Source organism: Mercenaria mercenaria, chromosome 6 (genome assembly GCF_021730395.1).
Source record: "Mercenaria mercenaria strain notata chromosome 6, MADL_Memer_1, whole genome shotgun sequence".
NCBI lineage: Eukaryota > Metazoa > Mollusca > Bivalvia > Venerida > Veneridae > Mercenaria > Mercenaria mercenaria.
The window spans coordinates 81,834,202-81,852,014 of record NC_069366.1 but is presented as its reverse complement, the minus strand read 5'-3'; the positions used below and the strand labels follow the sequence as shown (position 1 = coordinate 81,852,014).

The 17,813-nt window shown below is 34.5% G+C and overlaps 1 protein-coding gene across 1 annotated transcript in view; it reads left to right on the top strand.

Moving 5' to 3' along the window:
* The first annotated feature begins 6,420 nt into the window (after positions 1 to 6,420).
* LOC123548405 (short transient receptor potential channel 7-like) overlaps positions 6,421 to 17,813 on the top strand; it is a 317,739-nt gene continuing 306,346 nt past the window's right edge. The window contains exon 1 of the mRNA XM_045335623.2: positions 6,421 to 6,542. Coding sequence (XP_045191558.2) covers positions 6,494 to 6,542 — 49 coding nt within the window. The 5' untranslated portion in view covers positions 6,421 to 6,493. The remainder of the gene's footprint in view (positions 6,543 to 17,813) is intronic.

Genomic DNA, 17,813 nt, shown 5'->3' with positions numbered 1-17,813 from the left:
TGAAATAACATTCTGTAATTTTGTCGAAATAATTGAAGGGTCTCAAATAATTTTATCGGTATAGTGTTGTGCCTTTGTTGTTAAATGTTATTTAAGTTTGGAAATAGCGACCTGTATCAGACTTTTCGGAACAATGGATATATCACGGTGAATAAATAGTTCACTGATCAGAAGAAATTCAAGAAATAATTTGACTGGTGTCATACGGAATAACTTATTTAAAGATATATTTTAAGTAATGTTGAAATAGCTTGGCTCCATTATTTTACGATTATATTTGAAAAATAGATTTTAGTTTTGCGTGCTTTTCGTGATTAGATTACTACGCATCTGAACTCAAAACCGTGTTTTATTTGCCACCACAGCTAAAATCTAGTTCCGTTCTAACACGTTCGGATTACACCAGGAATGGATACTAATCTGGAATACTTTTTTTTAGGCGTAAATGGACGGAGTAAACCGGACTAGCTAAAAGTAGGTCATTTTGCGAAACGTGTTTAAATTAACAAAATACACGGTAAAATCCTTCTTTGTTTATACAAAAGCAATTATTAGAAGTGATAGAATAGACATTGACGCACGAGAACAGTTACATAGGGCACGTTGAGGTTATTCAAGCGTGATAAATGTAAAAACGAACGATTCTGGGCATAATTGTACGGCTACATGAACGATGAAAGTAATAGGTTGTATGTAAAAGACAAAAGAGACAACTTATTATTTTACGATATATAATATGTTTTTCGATGAAGGTGAATATTCGATGTCAAAGTTCAGGAAGCGAGGTAGGTTGTGATTTATCTTTTTAAATGACTTCCAAGTTTGTTCTCGAAGTAAGTAAGTCATACAATTGTATCAGTAATAAGGCTTCTGAAGGTTTCTAAATGTCTTTTGCGTCTTTATTGTGCCATTGTTTGTGCGGCACAATGTTAAGTTGACGGACAAGCTATTCCGTGAATTCATACTCGTTTCGTCATCTATTTTCCAACAACAGAAAAGCTTTAATGAATTTACATAAAATATTTTGTGAAAGAAATGGAATTCCCAGAAAAGGAAATTATAAATATTTCTATCTGTGAAACAAACTTTTAACTTTTTGCTGTTTGTGAATATTTATAGATGAGAAATTAATAATAAGTAGAAGTTAGATTTAAACACCAATCTACGAGCAGTCAGAACTAATTAGGTCATTGTATTGGGTAATAATATGAAAACAGTTTTACCCATTATGTGATACTGATGTACAGCTATGAGTGTCTTAATGTATCGATCCTTAAGTATGTCTGGTAGTGCTTGAGATTAAATGTTGCTTGAGGTTAAATGTTATTTGAGGTTATGGGAACAGTATGGTAAGATAGTATGCCAATATCTCTGTATCATTAGTTTGGCTATCTGTAGTAATGAATGTTATCTCTCAAAACGACTTCTTTGTCTTTATAAAGCAGCTTTCTTGGATGGGGGGGGGGGGGGGGGGATGGGATTAAAATTTGGAGAAGATATGGTTTGAACAGAGAGGTAACTATGTGCTTTCACGCAGAAGATAACATCAGCAGCACATCTTAATAAGACATCATTTGCTTTACAAAGCCGACTTTCGTATGAAACGTCATGCCATCTCTCAATGTTTAATTCTGAATTCGTGATATACGTGTTTTAGGTGAGAGAGTGGCTGATTGGTGGCTCACTAACATAGGCACCTCTGGTTTATTGTGTTGTTTCAATGCTGTACATTTTATTTAAGAAATAATTAGTTCCCAAATGTGGTTTATCGTAGAATAACCCGTGTTTTGAGTTCTTTTGCGTTAGAATACGGCCTTCGTGATATATTGTTTCGCATCAGAACGAAAACCTCAGGTTATTCTACGATAAATCCACTTTGGGACTTGTTATTCCAATTCTAACACGACATACTTGAAACAACAGTGTTAAAGAAATGGTAACTACATTTTACGACATGAACAACACTTCATGTTACGCAACTTAATTTGGCTGCTGAAATTCCTCCTGTGGAAACTGTGAAAGTTGCAGTTTTTACAAAATTAATTGATCTAACACATAAATGACAAATGTTGTGTAACATGGCCAACAAACCTTTCATCAATTACCCTCCAGTCCCCGAAACCACGGCGATTCTCGCAGATTGTTCCCGTACGCAACAGATTAGTTGTTTGTGCCACTGTGCAGCCGAACTTTGTTGTTGTTTTTGTACGCAGATACTACGATTTACAAACGTAATGTTGTGACTTTCATTCGTAGAAAGAATTGCACGTGGGGGTTTGGCGGTATACGGAACAGCCAAAACAACCCTTTGCACGCGCGTGGGTTATCGCAAAATAACCGTGGAATGATTTTCTCCTATGTGTATATAGGTTATTTCTGGTCGTGTTAGAATTAATTATAACCCTGATCAAGACTGTAAACAAACTCACTGCAAAATATCACGCTGACATAAAAACAGATGAGAAAAACAGTGGCCTGGAGAGATGCCATGCACTACTATCTATCAGTATCATTCGTGTTAGATTGTATAGTTATAAATCCGTACATAAACTTCATCAGAAAGTTTAACCAACCTCAGTTGTCAAATACAAAATATGATATTTAAAGATAAGATATATTAAACACCATAAAACACAATAACCACTTACCTAAACTAACCTAAAACTATATCTATTATTCATAAATGTTTCTTAAACTTCTCTCTCTGTTTCATCTTTCTTTTATTTAATATTGCATTTGTCAGACTCAAACTATATAGACGCTAAAAGTAGTAAAAACTACAAAAAACGAATGTTTATTTATTTCTAACATTTCGGATGAAATAATCTTGACAAAGGTTCGTCAGCGTCAAACGACGTCAATGATGTCGAAATGCAACAAAGACTTTTACGGCTAACATGATCATAGTTTGATACAAAAAAGTACATATGAATACACATGAACAATACACCATACCACTGAGCACAATAATAAAATCTTTACACATTAATGCAAATAAATTTAATAATTGATAAAAACCTTGACGTCCTTTCTCTTCTTATCGAAAATCTCTCAGTTAGCTAACTGTGTGAGTAACGGCTTTGATAAATTCATATATTTATGGTAGATAAAAAATATTTCCAACAAAATACCATACATTGTAGTTACCCTTATCATGCTAAACACGGTTGATTCTGCTTTTGCGACCAGTCTAGATCATGATCAGCCTACTCATCCGTGCAGTCTGATCAAGATCCGTACTGTTCGTCATTCAGCCAGTATCTGCACCCCTTTAAACAGTTAATGGTATTGTCCAAATTTAACGATAAACAAGTTCATTACAGAAAATTAGCAGGGTAAGGGTTAAAATGCTTAATTTACTTATGCTATTTGCCATTTTAATTGCATTCCATATTTAGGTTGTAGGGATATATTTAACGCCACACCGCCTTAACTTTAGGTTATAGGTTATAACACACTAAATAGTTGTTGTTCTTTATTCTATATTAAACTGACCCATTTCCAATGACCGCAGCACACATCAGGACCCATTTTAAATTTCTGTAACTTACATTTTCTTGAAGAATATTGTCAGTGCTAACTAAAAATCAAAAGAAAAGTGGGGGTCATGTTTGATGCAAGAAAAATAATTTCAGTCAAACACACAAACTGCAAAATCAGCTAAAAAATGAGACCCCAAATTATACTGGTAGTGTATGATCTTAGTTTCCATGAAAAATTTTGTCATGTTGTTATTTCATTATGAAAATGCTACCTACATGTCAAGCATAGATCTGTCATGTGATTTTAGCAAAAAAATTGCAAAGAAAATAAGGAAAATAGCCCTACAGAGCAAAAAAACTGAGGACTATTTGTGTCCGCCATTATGCGACTACCATTTTTTTTCGCGCCATTTTTCTATTTAGTGTCTGTATGCCTTATATGGCGACTTTCCAGATGTTCACGGTGGAGGAAAATCCCAGGTGCTCTTACAGGCATTATTGCAAGCACAGGTGGACACACCGGTAGAACCATGGACCTTTTTTAAGCCAGCGAGGTTTCGAACCATCAGTGCTGAAAGACAAGTGACCTTATCCGCTTTTTCATGGAGATCCCTTTCACATAAAGGAGTTCATTTATCAAATTATACAAAATATAACGTGATTTTGTGATATTAGCTGTGCAGCCAATCAAACTTGCTTCTCATTATCTCCAACAACATTGATTTGAGGTATGAATACACCAAATGATTTCCACTCACTGTTACATTTGTAAGAAAATGTGTTGTCATTTCATTATATTTCCGTCTTGTAAACGGGAGGCATCCGCTTGTGCATTCGTGCCATAGGACGCACAACCGTATTAGCATAACGTGACCATTTTCGGCGCTTTTCAGTTTTGTACTGTTTGAAAAGGTACTGACAAGTCTGTAGACCTTTGAACAAACTTTTCTGCATTGAAAATCAGCATCGAGTAATTATAAGACACCACGGTCACAAAACCACTAATTAAAACAAAGGTGCCTAAGCCTATACATATACATTTAGCAAATATTGTGGAAACGGAAGGTTCTTTCACCATAGCACCAATTACATATTGGGTTCGAATCCAGTTAAAATGGTAGAGAAAGCGACGGTTTGCATAACTTAAAAGAGAAAAATCGCTGCTCTACACTATATATGCATTAATATTGCAAAACACATTGCAAAGCACAACATAAGCACGGAAATGATGTAGCTTAGATATTACATAAATGAGTATGTACGTGGTAACAAATCGAAGCTACCTTGGCTAGGCTGTTTGGGGGCCTGCGAAACGGGAGCATTTGCTCTACAAGCATATTTTATACATACATTTAATAAAAATATATAATAATTAGAAATGTTTTTTTTTTATGACCATATGCAAAATTATGGAAACGGACCTGTTTATTGATAATACACCTACGAGTTATGTTGTTATAGTGAGAATTTTGAAGAGATAAGAAAATTATTCGATCACTTCCCAAACACAAGCTACTGTTTTAACATATATATTTACCTGAATGACCCGCTTAGCCGTAAAAAGCTCATTATATTAACATAGTGTCATTTTCCCCTTGGCACAAGTAAGATTGTATGAAAAAGACGAATGAGGAAGGTTTCGAGTACCACCGAGACTTCTTCTTCTGTGCAATAAGTAATTAGTAAGCTGAGAACCAGGTAACTTATGACATTTAGCTAAACGTGACTCGTTCTTAATAATCAAATAGCGATTCAGATGAATATATTGTTTGCGAACACGTGTGTCAGTTATAAACTGCAAACAATTTCGGATAAGAATAAAACGAGACATAGGGTGTATAATATATATGCTTGGTTGGTTGAACATCTTCATCAACACATATGTGTACAATTTTGTGTCTCGCTGCCTTCAGTTTACAAAGAAATGACATTGGAAGCACTTTCTATCACAGTTCAAATGATCTGATGGTAAGCTGCTCACTCGAGAAAATTTTAAAAAGGTAAAAATTAAAAAGGTAAGTTCAAGTTACTGTTGATAATGTCGAGGCATCATATTATCTCCCAAAATTATTCACACATATCTACATACAACACAATCTGTTTTACTGGCTAAAATGATTATGCTTTCGAAAATAAGTCTTTTAAGGATCATGTTAAGCCTTTGAGCCCACCCCTCGGGTAAATTTTCATTTTGGAAATTATAAATTGCTTTCGAAAATAAGTCTATTAAGGATCATGTAAAGCCTTTGAGCCAACCCCTCGAGTAAATTTTCATTTTGGAAGTTATACCTGACAGACCCTTAATATTCATTAGGCCAGTACGACAACCCTTGGACAAATAACACGGCCAATATGAAATCACTTGATCAATGACATTATATAGACTGGCTCCTGTCCCTATGTTTGTTCTTATTTACATCATTAAGAGGGAAGTAATTCCAGAAGGTTGTATTTACATTGATATTATTATCGCCCCTGGCTCCAAACATAGGAAAAAAATAACCATGCAGCCAGGGAGCCAGGCTAGACATTATACTATTACTAGATATCCGCTGGTAGGGTGGAAACAATGTTTTTTTGCTACATGTATACTCTTTCAAAAAAGTGTATTTACTAGTGATAGTTTACTACTTTAAGGTAATTGATGAGACACGATATATTGACAGAATCAATTAACAGTATACAATCTTACGTGTCACGAAGCAGTCTAATACAGTGTACTGTGTATTTTTACATCTAACGGATTCCATATTTTCTGTGTGAAAAGAATTAATGCATGTAATTACTCCAGCCGCAAATGTCATGCCTTGCTTGTAATAGATCTCGTTCCAGACAATTATGTGCTAAATAGTCTCATTTCAACTTGGGAGAAACAGAAATTTCCGTCATATAAAGAAATGTCATCAAATGAAATTGTAGTGGTGTACAGCATACACGGATTATTCTAACATCATCACTTACACCTATATCGTACATATAACTTACATAAGCGGAACAGTTACATCTGTAAAATGTTATTTAAGGAAGGGGAAATATCTAGATCAAAATTCAGAAAGCGAGGTAAGCTCGTATTTTCAGGTAGGCGTAAAAAATGTTTGTTTACGGTAACTTGCTAAAACAATTAGGGTAGGTAGGTCGGTACTTTTTTAAATTTTTTATTATTAAGTGGGACTTTTCATAAATATTTTTTGTGTTACAAAATGAATACAAATAAGGGGTTATGCCAAGGCCATTAAAACATGAAGGGCCGTACCAAAAAATTAGGGTCGGGATACCGGAAACAAACAGCTTTTAGGCCTTATGTACCACTTAATAGTTATGTATTTCAATCGAGATTGATATACAAATATATTGTCTAACATTTTTTGAAAATTGTTTTCTTCATTACTCGAGAAGTGCAGTCGATGCATTTGACGACAGGTGATTATTGTCCCCAACAGGCACAAAAGTAATTGAATTGCAATATTACAGTCACACTATGTAGAAACAAGCCCGTAGAAATTTTCCTTTAAAAAAAAGGCCTCTTGGTTGTTTTTTTTTTTCAATCACCATTTTAACAATGTCAAAGACTTTTAGATATATGTTGATAAAATATACATTCAACATAAATCTTTAAAATATGGATTATACATTGACTATTTAGTGTAGTTTGTGTTTAGTGGGATAAGTAGGAAAATTAATTTATATACTACCTTCAAATAATATATTCTTAAGATCGTTTAATGTTAACTTAAAATGAAGATAACTATATACAGTGTTTGTGTATATTGAGTTACAGTCACAATTAATTGTCATGTAGTAACAATGTCTTGTGCATTTATCATGTGTGTACTAATTAAATCAATCACGTATTGCTGTTCAAAACACAGGTTTAGTTTGTGTTTACACCTATTTTCAGTAGTTGTTTATTTGATTTTACAAATAAAAACATTAGGCATAGTATAACTTTAATATAAGTATTAATTATTAAAGTTCGGATAAGACCAAGTCCGAAACACACCCACTACGAGATAGCCACTATACTGTAGATTTGAATTTCTGCTAGATCTATTACGTTATAAGACGACTGACTGTATTGAAGATCATTGGATACGGTGCTATAAAACAGAGCACATGTATGCATGTTTAACGTTCTTGAGAGTGTATAGTTCGTAGTCAAGACTTGAATTGTTTTATATTTGATTAGAAAAACCAAACAACTTATAGACCAACGTCATGTTTTGAAGCTTGAATGTATTTTCTGCTCCTAACGCTACTTTAAACACCTAGAAGTACTAATTAGTCACGCCTCATTTACATGAGTTGCTATTTTATGAATAAATATCAGAACAGAACAGAACAGAACAGAACAGTAATTTATTGATATAACTTGAACATGTACAGTTCATCGTTATAAGAAAAAAATATACTAAACATGCATAGCAATGCGAGAGTGAACAAAACAAAAGAACACTCAGTTAAACTTCATTCAATATTATTATTTGCAGTGTGACCTGCCGTGAGAACCAAAGACATATATGTAATATTTTCTAGATAGTATTCCCTCAGGGATAATCTTTCTGAATAATAAATATCTCTTTATATTTTTTTTCCGTCAACTGAGTATTGATATTAATGATCACAAACATTAACAAATATATCCAGAACAGTATTTTATCCTGGAACTGGAAACCACTATCTTTATTTACCTTATTATTGAAAATAAAGTTTGAAAATGGCTATTTTCCGGCTTGTAGAAATAAAAATATATGGCTATTTTCCGACTTTTAGAAAAACAAATATATGGCTATTTTCCGACTTGTAGAAATACAAATATAGCATATGTACAAAATGCAATTGATTATACATTATAATTAATAATTAATTATACAGTTTAAACAAATGTAGAATTAAAATATAAGAATATAAGATCAGACAAAATAAGATGAGATAAAAAGTTTGTTTTGTTAATGTGATCTATAAGCAAATAATTATAATTATAAAATACTTAACAGTTAAACACAACTGACCAAACGGACCTCAAAGTCACAAAAAAGTGGAATGAGCCGTGCCATGAGAAAACCAACATAGCGACTTTGTGACCAGCATGGATCCAGACCAACCTGCGCATCCGCGCAGTCTGGTCAGGATCCATGCTGTTCTCTGACGGTTTCTCTAATTGTAATAGGCTTTGAAAGCGAACAGCATGGATGCTGACCAGACTGCGCGGATGCACAGGCTGGTCTGGATCCATGCTGGTGGCAAAGCCACTATGTTGGTTTTCTCATGGCGCGGCTCAAATACTAAAAACATACACAATGTGATATAAAACGGAAATGCTGTTTTTCAAACTTAAAAAGAAACACATAAAACAACATTTTCAACGTCATACATAATACAGCATAATATATAAATGCTGTTGTTTGAAAAGCAATTTTTATTGTGAAGAACTATAAACCATTAACAAATTAAAGTAAAACGTTTATGCAAATAAAAAGATACAAATATTTTGAAAATATTAAAGTTTATTAGCTATTTAATTTGGTCTGTAATTATCTGCTGTTATATATTGCTTTTATCCTCATCAAAAAGCTTTTAAGAATGCATTTTGTAGTCATGAATAACAGTTTGTTGCTATCACTTAATACGCAATATTTGACCGTTTTGTGTGTTACTGATATTGTAAAACAGCTGCTTTAATTTATTAATATACACCTTACGTAATATTTTAAATAAATTGCATTTTAAATCAAATTTACATTTCATACATGAGGCCTATATTGGAATATGCCAGTGTAATTTGGGATAGTTGTAACGTATACGAAAATGAAAACATTGAAAAATTATAGTACGAAGCTGCAAGGTTAGTTACTGGTTTACCCATCGAAAGGTTACTACTAGAAATAGGTTGGGTATCGTTATCAGGCCGTCGATCGATGCAAAAGTAACTTTAATGTATAAATGTATAAAATGGCGATTTACCAGACTATCTTAATACTCTCTTTCCAAGTGAAGTTTCCAAATGAAGTTTCAGAAACTACTCCACATAAATTAAAAAAAACGATAATAATTTTGTTACAGGTGCAAAACGAACAGAAATATTTTCCAATTCATTTCTACCATCTGCTATTTCTGCTTGGAACAACGTAGAAAGTAATATTCGAGAAACATCCTTTTTAAACGCTTTTAGAAGTATTCTCAAAGAAAAAATTGAACCTCCATAAGTTCCTGGGTGTAAGGACATTGTCTGTTTATCACGCAAGACGTAGAAACAGATGTGATAGTTTGAATGGTGATCTTTTAACAAACCATTTGAGAGATTCATCTCAGTGTGAATATGGCTATAGCATTAAAGATATTGAGCATTTCTTTTTATAAATGAAATCGTTTCCGAGACCAAAGGCATAAGCTATTTATAGCTTCACGCCCCTATCATCCCATAAGTACTAACGCATTATAATTTGGTAAAGAAGATTTGACAAAAGAGGAGAACTCACTGATATTCAACGAATTGCAAAAGTTAATAAAACATACAGAAAGGTTCAAATAATACAAAGTATTAACAACATATCAATTAAAGCGACTAATACACACATTGTGAATTGTGATTTTTAAAATAATTTATCACCAAAAGACAAAATGCCGCCACCGTTTCATATATTTACAGGAAACATAATGGTTGACCCGTTTATAATTTCCAGAATAACGGGAATATTCGAGTTTTGCAGTTTTTGTCATGAACTTTTACAAACCGTTGCAACACATTATTTTCGTAAACATTGATAAATATAGAACGAGACGCGACAGTATTTTTAGACGCTATCATCACGTTGGCTGCAAACCAAAACTGAGCACCCAGTTTGAGGGTTCAATTTATATACTCGTCTACCGATTAGGCAAACCAGCAAGATTTACTTTGCCTTATTTAGGACCACTATCGTACTGAATAACATTACCTAAACAACGGACCATTCCACTATTAAAAGTACAAAAACATCGCTGACCTAAAACAAAAACAAAAAACGAAACTATATGTAGCGCACAGCATTATGGCGTTTAGCAGTGAACACAAAACAATAACATAAGATAAGATTAAGTCAATACACTAAGTTTGCGATTTAGTCAGTGATTCCTCGTCGGCCGAGCGGTTACGGTATTTGTATTATACTTTTTCGTCGGGAGTTCGATCCCCATTTTTTTCAGTTTGCATTGCATACTTTTTCTCTTGTTTCTGTTTTTTTTTGTTTTGTTTCTTATTTTCGTATAAAATTGGTAGTATCTTTAAATCAACCTATCCTGAAATTATGGCAGGGAAATGCTTAGTGCATTAAAGTGAAGTGTAAGATTGTTATAAAACTAACCCGCACAGCTTTAAAAATACTAGGAAAGCTTAAACATACTGTGATACATTAGATCATATTAAAGGTAGAGTGAATTTAAACATAATTACGTGTCAATTGTGACATATATAATTTTAGTGAACATGTTAGAACTAGATTTAATAACTTGTTTTGTCTTCATTGAATCGTACTGAAGAAAAAGAAATTATATACAGATTTAAAGACAAAACTTAACGGGTCTGGGAATCGAACTCAGACAAAGAAGTATGATACGAATACCGTAATCGCTCGGTCAACGAGAAATCACTGACTGCATCGTTAACGTGCTAAATGTACTGACTTCTTTTTATGTTATTGTTTTGTTTGTTTACATTTCAAAGCGTCATGATATTGTTCGATAACTGTACATGTGCGCTCTATTTATAATTATATTTGGTGTTATTTTTTCCCAATGTCACGTGATGCTTGCAAGGTGCTCGCTGACGGGAATTCCATTTTTTATAAACCGGGAAGCCTTTATCAGAAATTGTAGACGGATGTTTTTCTCTCAATAGAATTTGATGAAAAATACTTTGTAAGAACATCGAATATGCATAAAGGTGAATGTAGCAAGAGTTTTGATTTTTTAGCTCACCTGTCACGAAGTGACAAGGTGAGCTATTGTGACCGCTTGATGTCCGTCGTGCGTCGTCCGTCAACACTTTCTAAAAAAATCTTCTTCTTGAAAACCACTTGGCAGATTTACTTGAAACTTCTCAGAAATATTTATTGGGTCGTCCTTTTTCAAATTGTTCAAAGAATTTAATTCCATGCAGAACTCTGGTTGCCATGGCAACCAAAAAGAAAAACTTCAAAATCTTCTTGTCCAAAAACCGCAAGGCGTAGAGCCTTGATATTTGGCATGTGACATCATCTTTTGGTCCTCTATCAAGTTTGTTCAAATCGTGCTCCTGAGATGAAAAGAGGCCCCGCCCCGGGGGTCACAAGTTTTACATAGACTTATATAGTAAAAAGCCCTAAAAACCTTCTTGTCTAAAACCACATGACCTAGGCCTTTGCTATTTTGTATGTAGCATTGCCTTGTGGTCCTCTACCAAAAATTGTTCATATTATGCCCCTGTGATGAAAAGAGGCCCAGCCCCGGGGGTCTCATGTTTTACATAGACTTATATAGGAAAAAACTTTAAAAATCTTCTTGCCTGAAACTGCAAGGCCTAAGCTTTTGATATTACGTTTGTTGCCTTTCCTAGTGTTTCTCTACCAAAATTGTTCAAATCATGTCCCTAGGGTGAAAAGAGGTCCTGCCCTTGGGGAACCAAGTTTAACATAGACTTTTATAAGAAAAAATTAAAGATCTTCTTGTCTGAAAGTTCAAGATCTAGGCATTTGATATTTAGTATGTAACATTGCCTGGTGGATCTCTAACAAGTTTGTTCAAATTATACCCCTGGGGTGAAAAGAGGCTCGCCCTGGGGGTCACTTGTTATGATTATGAGTTATACAGGAAAAAAATACTTCAAAAATTATCAGGTCATGTTTCCTCGACTGTTTAATTATAATTACCTGATGACCCAAGTGATTAGGGATCACTTGAATGTGACCTTGACCTACTGACCTACTACTTTTAAGATACAGCCTTGACATTTGGATGACATGGACAGTTTTGCACACCAATCTTAAAGCTGTCTTTCAGTGACCATGAATATGACCTACTGACCTACTTTCTAATATTTTAGCATCAGTTTTCCGTTTGAAACATGTGGCTCATATTACTCAGGTGAGAGATTCAGGGTCATCATGACCCTCTTGTTTTAAATCTGACACTACGATGTGTGGGTTAGGCGCTTAAACATTGAACATACATCTTACTAATATTTGACTAAGTTTATCCACCATTGTTCAAAATTATATCCGTTAACAATTTCTCGTTATCGCATCTCCTCAGAAACTACGGAGGGGATTTTGACCAAACTTTGTCAGAATAATGTATTGATACCCTAATTGTGTCCTCCTGAAGATCAGACTGGTTCAACAATTTTTGAGCGAATTATGGCCCTTTGTTTATTTTTATAATTTACATAGATTTATGTAGGGAAAAAATTGAAACACTTCTTGTCCAACACCACAGGGCCTAGGGTTTTAATGTTTTGTATATGATGTCATCTAGTGGACCTCTGTTAAGATTGTTGAAGTTATTCCACTAGAGTCAAATATGACCTCGCCCTGGGGGTCACATGGTTTACATAGACTTATATAGGGAAAAACTTTGAAAATGTTCTTGTCCAAAACACAAAGCCTAAGGCTTTGATATTTGTAATGTAGCATCCTCTGGTGGTTCTCTAACAATTTGTTCAAATTATCCCCCTCGGGTCAAATGTGGCCCCGCCCCGGGGGTCACATGGTTCATATAGACTTATATAGGGAAAACTTATAAAATCTTCTTGTCCATAATCTACAAAATTCAAATTTGGACCACATGTATAGTTTTGAGTGGCAAGATGAACCTTGACATGAGTTGACCTTGATCTTGACCTAGTGACCTACTTTCACATTTCTGTAGCTACAGCCTTCAAATTTGGACCACATGCATGGGTTTGTGTACGAAACACACTTTGACCTTGATCTTGACCTAGTGACCTACTTTTACATTTTTGAAGGTACAGGCTTCAAATTTGGACCACATGCATAGTTTTGTGTTCCGAAATGAAATTTGACCTTGATTTTGACCTATGACCTACTTTTACATTTCTCAAACTAAGCCTTCAAATTTGGACCACATGCACAGTTTTGTGTACCGAAATGAACTTTGACCTTGAGATTGACCTAGTGACCTACTTTCACATTTCTTAAGCTACATGCTTCAAATTTGGACCACTTGCATAGTTTTGTGTTCTGAATTGAAATTTGACCTTGGTTTTTATCTAGTACCTTCCATAACCTACAACATTCAGATTTGAACCACATGTATAGTTTTGAGTGGCAAGATGAACCTTGACATGAGTTGACCTTGATCTTGATCTAGTGACCTACTTTCACATTTCTGTAGCTACAGCCTTCAAATTTGGACCAATTGCATAGGTTTGTGTACCGAAACAAACTTTGACCTTGACATTAATCTAGTGACCTACTTCTACATTTCTCAAACTACAGCCTTCAAATTTGAAGCACATGTGTACCAAAATGAACTTTGACCTTGAAGTTGATCTAGTGAACTTCTTTCACATTTCTCAAGTTACAGCTTTCAATTTTGGACCACATGCACAGTTTTGTGTACCGAAATGAACTTTGACCTTGATTTTGACCTTAAACTGGTTTTGAAATTTGGAACATTCAAAAATGGCACAATGGTTGGCGCCAAGATCACATTCTGTGATCTCTTGTCACTTGTAAATGCTTGTATATCCGTCATCTGTAGTTTATTATTGCTCGATTTTATATGATGTTATTTTTGTGTTTCTATAGCTCTTGAGTAATTAATCTCATACATTTACAACATAAAACACTGCAGTTGTTATTGTCGTAATAATGTCAAATATTGGAGGAGCCATTATTTAATTTTATAACCACTGTTTTTGATCATTTATGAGTTGACCTTTCCTTTTGGACTTTTGCCCGTGGTATTTTTACTATTCTGTTGTGTGTGGTAATTATTTCAAATTTGTTTAATTAGCTATGATTATGCACTGTTTAGTTCGAGGCGCCTTTACAGGAATAACGACCGGTGATCAAAGTGGAAATATTCAACTATGCAATAACAGAAACAGAGGTTTTTTGCAGCATTCAGGATCTGACTTGTATCCTAAAATTATAGAACAATGAGGTATTAGAAAGATTTAATAGATCAAATATCTCAAGGAATACTTGATTAGTAAAAGAATTATCATTTCTTTTTAAAGCTATTAAAATGTAACCAGGATTGTAAGAGGTCGGGTATTCAAATCGTGACCTATCATGTAATATTATACGTTATTAAACGAGTACATGTAAATACTATTTCCACCAATGTTTAACTGTCAGTGGATTTGAATTTGAAACAATTGCATGTACAAAAAGGTAAAATAAAAACTGGCAGAACAGGCAGAACATTTTTATGTCAGTAGATCCTAGAGATCATAAAACGAAATACTAGTTTTCCCTTTCTGTATTATATGTAACCATGTAATAAACAGATAGATAGTGGTGACTTCGAGTAATAATGGCCCTGGAAGTAAATAATAGCCCCTTGGATTTAAATATCTGACTCTGAGGCACTGTTTTGCAGTAACTCGGCAAAGCCTCGTGGCCAGGTAAACAGTTTCCATCGAGCCACATATTTCTATCCTCACCTTCAGTCGGTGATCTACACTTATAATAAAAGGCCAGTATTAATGAAAAATCTAAGACAAAAACTAAATTGAGTTTACTCATCTTTTTGCGTGGTATTGGATGTGATTATCTTTATTATACCCCCGCTACCGAAGTTTGCGGGGGGGGGGGGGGGGGGGTGTATATAGGAGTGAGCTTGTCGGTCGGTCGGTCGGTCCATTGGTTTTCATGGTTTCCGGACAATAACCCATAAAAGACTTGACAAATTTATATAATTTTTGGTACAGAGGTGTAACATCATGAAATACAGGTCAATTCGACTTTGAGGTCAGTAAGGCAAAGGTCAAGGTCAAAGTAACCCGGAACATTTAAACGGTTTCCGGACGGGCCTAGGGTTCACGAAACTTAATAGGGAGATTGACCAGCAGATTGACCAGCAGATGTCCCCTGCTGATTTTTAAGTTCGACTTTGACATTGGCTTACTTCTGTGACAAGGCCGTATTGTGGAGGTATAATTCGTCACTCCTGTGACAGCTCTAGTTTGGTTCATATGTATTTACAGGTCTTTTGTGTGGATGATATATCAAACACTTTGTTAGTAATACTACAGGCGAGAATGGCGTTTATTTAAAATGCCCTGTTACAATGTATTTGGTGTATCGTTCAGATTAAGTATGCGGTTTCTTGCTCATTTTACCGGTTTTAAGTTCCTACTGATGCCTTAGATGCGGTGTCTGTCTGTGTTCCTTTGTTGAATTTGCTTGTTTTGTCCTCTTTATCTGTATGTTTTATAGTGTTACATATATCATTGTACATATCAAACATGTACATGTACCCATTCACTGCGTTTGAAGGGGCTGATCTCTTAGACCATGTCATGTGTATTTGTTTTTGATATGCGTCGTCGCAAGAGATGTAATTTGACAGTGCGTCTTTGCTACTGAAACTTTTCAGAGACTTTTGAACATATGAGCTACATTTATGCATGGCTGATTTTAATGGACTTTATATACATTTATGCATGACTGATTTTTAGTGGACTTTATATACAGATTTATAATGGACTTTATTTACTGATTTATGTCAAACTTCCGCAATAGAGAAAATAACGTTATTTATAAACAGTAAAGATAAACTACCCGAGAAGTTCAATGCGATTACAACTTTCAAGACCTTAATAAAAATCGAACAAGGGACATAACTATATGAAAATGCAAAATAGAGTTATGAAACATATGCAGTGCACGTCTGATCATATCAGTGAACAAGTGTGTGAGTCCAATTGTGGTCACTGAGTATCAGACTTAATTTTCGAATAGTTCAGTTAAAATACGCATGTAATCATCCATAAAATTCAAGAAATTACATATTAATATGTACAACACCATGAGAAAACCAACATAACAGGCCAGCCTGCGCATCCATGCTGTTCGCTAATGGTTTCTATAATTGCAATAGGCTTTGAAAGCGAACCGCATGGATCCCGGTGCGGATGCGCAGGCTGGTCTGGATCCACGCTGGTCGCAAACGCACTATGTTGGTTTTCTCATGGCGCGGCTCATATGATACTTAAGTCTACATGACACATTAAGTCGCATAAAAGTATAGATAGAATAAATGAATCTTACACCAGATATATCAACTGAACAAGTCCTGATTTATGGTTGTTTTTCTTAATGACGCCCCAATCCCCTGTTTATTGCGTAACGTGTATTTAGGAGTCTTTTTGATAAATACGATAGTGAGGCAGAAAAATTGTTTGAAGTTCCAGACATCAATTATTTAGTACCGATATATATCTCTATGAATGCCAACGGTAACTTGTTACGTCTATATACGAGCATGTTAAATATGGTCACAATGAATTGCTTCCCTTTGACTATAATTGTTATTTGATTTAACTGAACTTTTCAGATAAGCATTTCTATACTAAAGTTATGCCAATATATCCATCTAACAATTTTAAGAAAAATTTATTTCTACGATTTATTCTGCATTAATTTTAAGCAAATGACCATTCGCAATATATAATTCGTATAATCACCAATTAAAAGCATGCCCTAATTTCTGCCTCTACACAAAAACATATATGACTGCAAATTTTCTCCGTCGCTTGGATTTAAAAGACTTTCTTCTATACTGTGCTTTAGGGATCTTAAATGTACCGGCGTACCATAAGGAAATCGGTAAGTTAATTATAAAGAACTCAAACTGAGGATTTATTTAATAACGAAAATTACGATTTTCAATTCACTGTGAAAAGGCGTCATATGGGATTTTGTTAAACAGTTATACATTTCGCCACAGATTTTTGATGTGTTTTCACGGCGGGCAGCGGAAATTCATTTCCACTCGACGACAGTAGATCTATAGAACTTAAAATGTACGACCGCAGTTTTAATAATCAGAGTACGAATTGCCTTTCCTTAAACACGAATTTACATTATCGTGCATAATCCTTATTATTTGTCACAATTTTTCGAGTATTTCATTTCTTTAAAGTTTCAAATATAATGCCTTTCTGTAGGTCCTTTCAAAACACGTTTTAGATCAATTAATGCTGCATAAAGCCGTTTATTAGTATTTCTAACACGATCCGCAGCATATAAACGCCATATAGATATATAGCGAAATCGCCTAACATGAATCTACGATAAAATATGGTTGGCTGTTACATGTAACCCCCTACGACGGTAACATAATTAT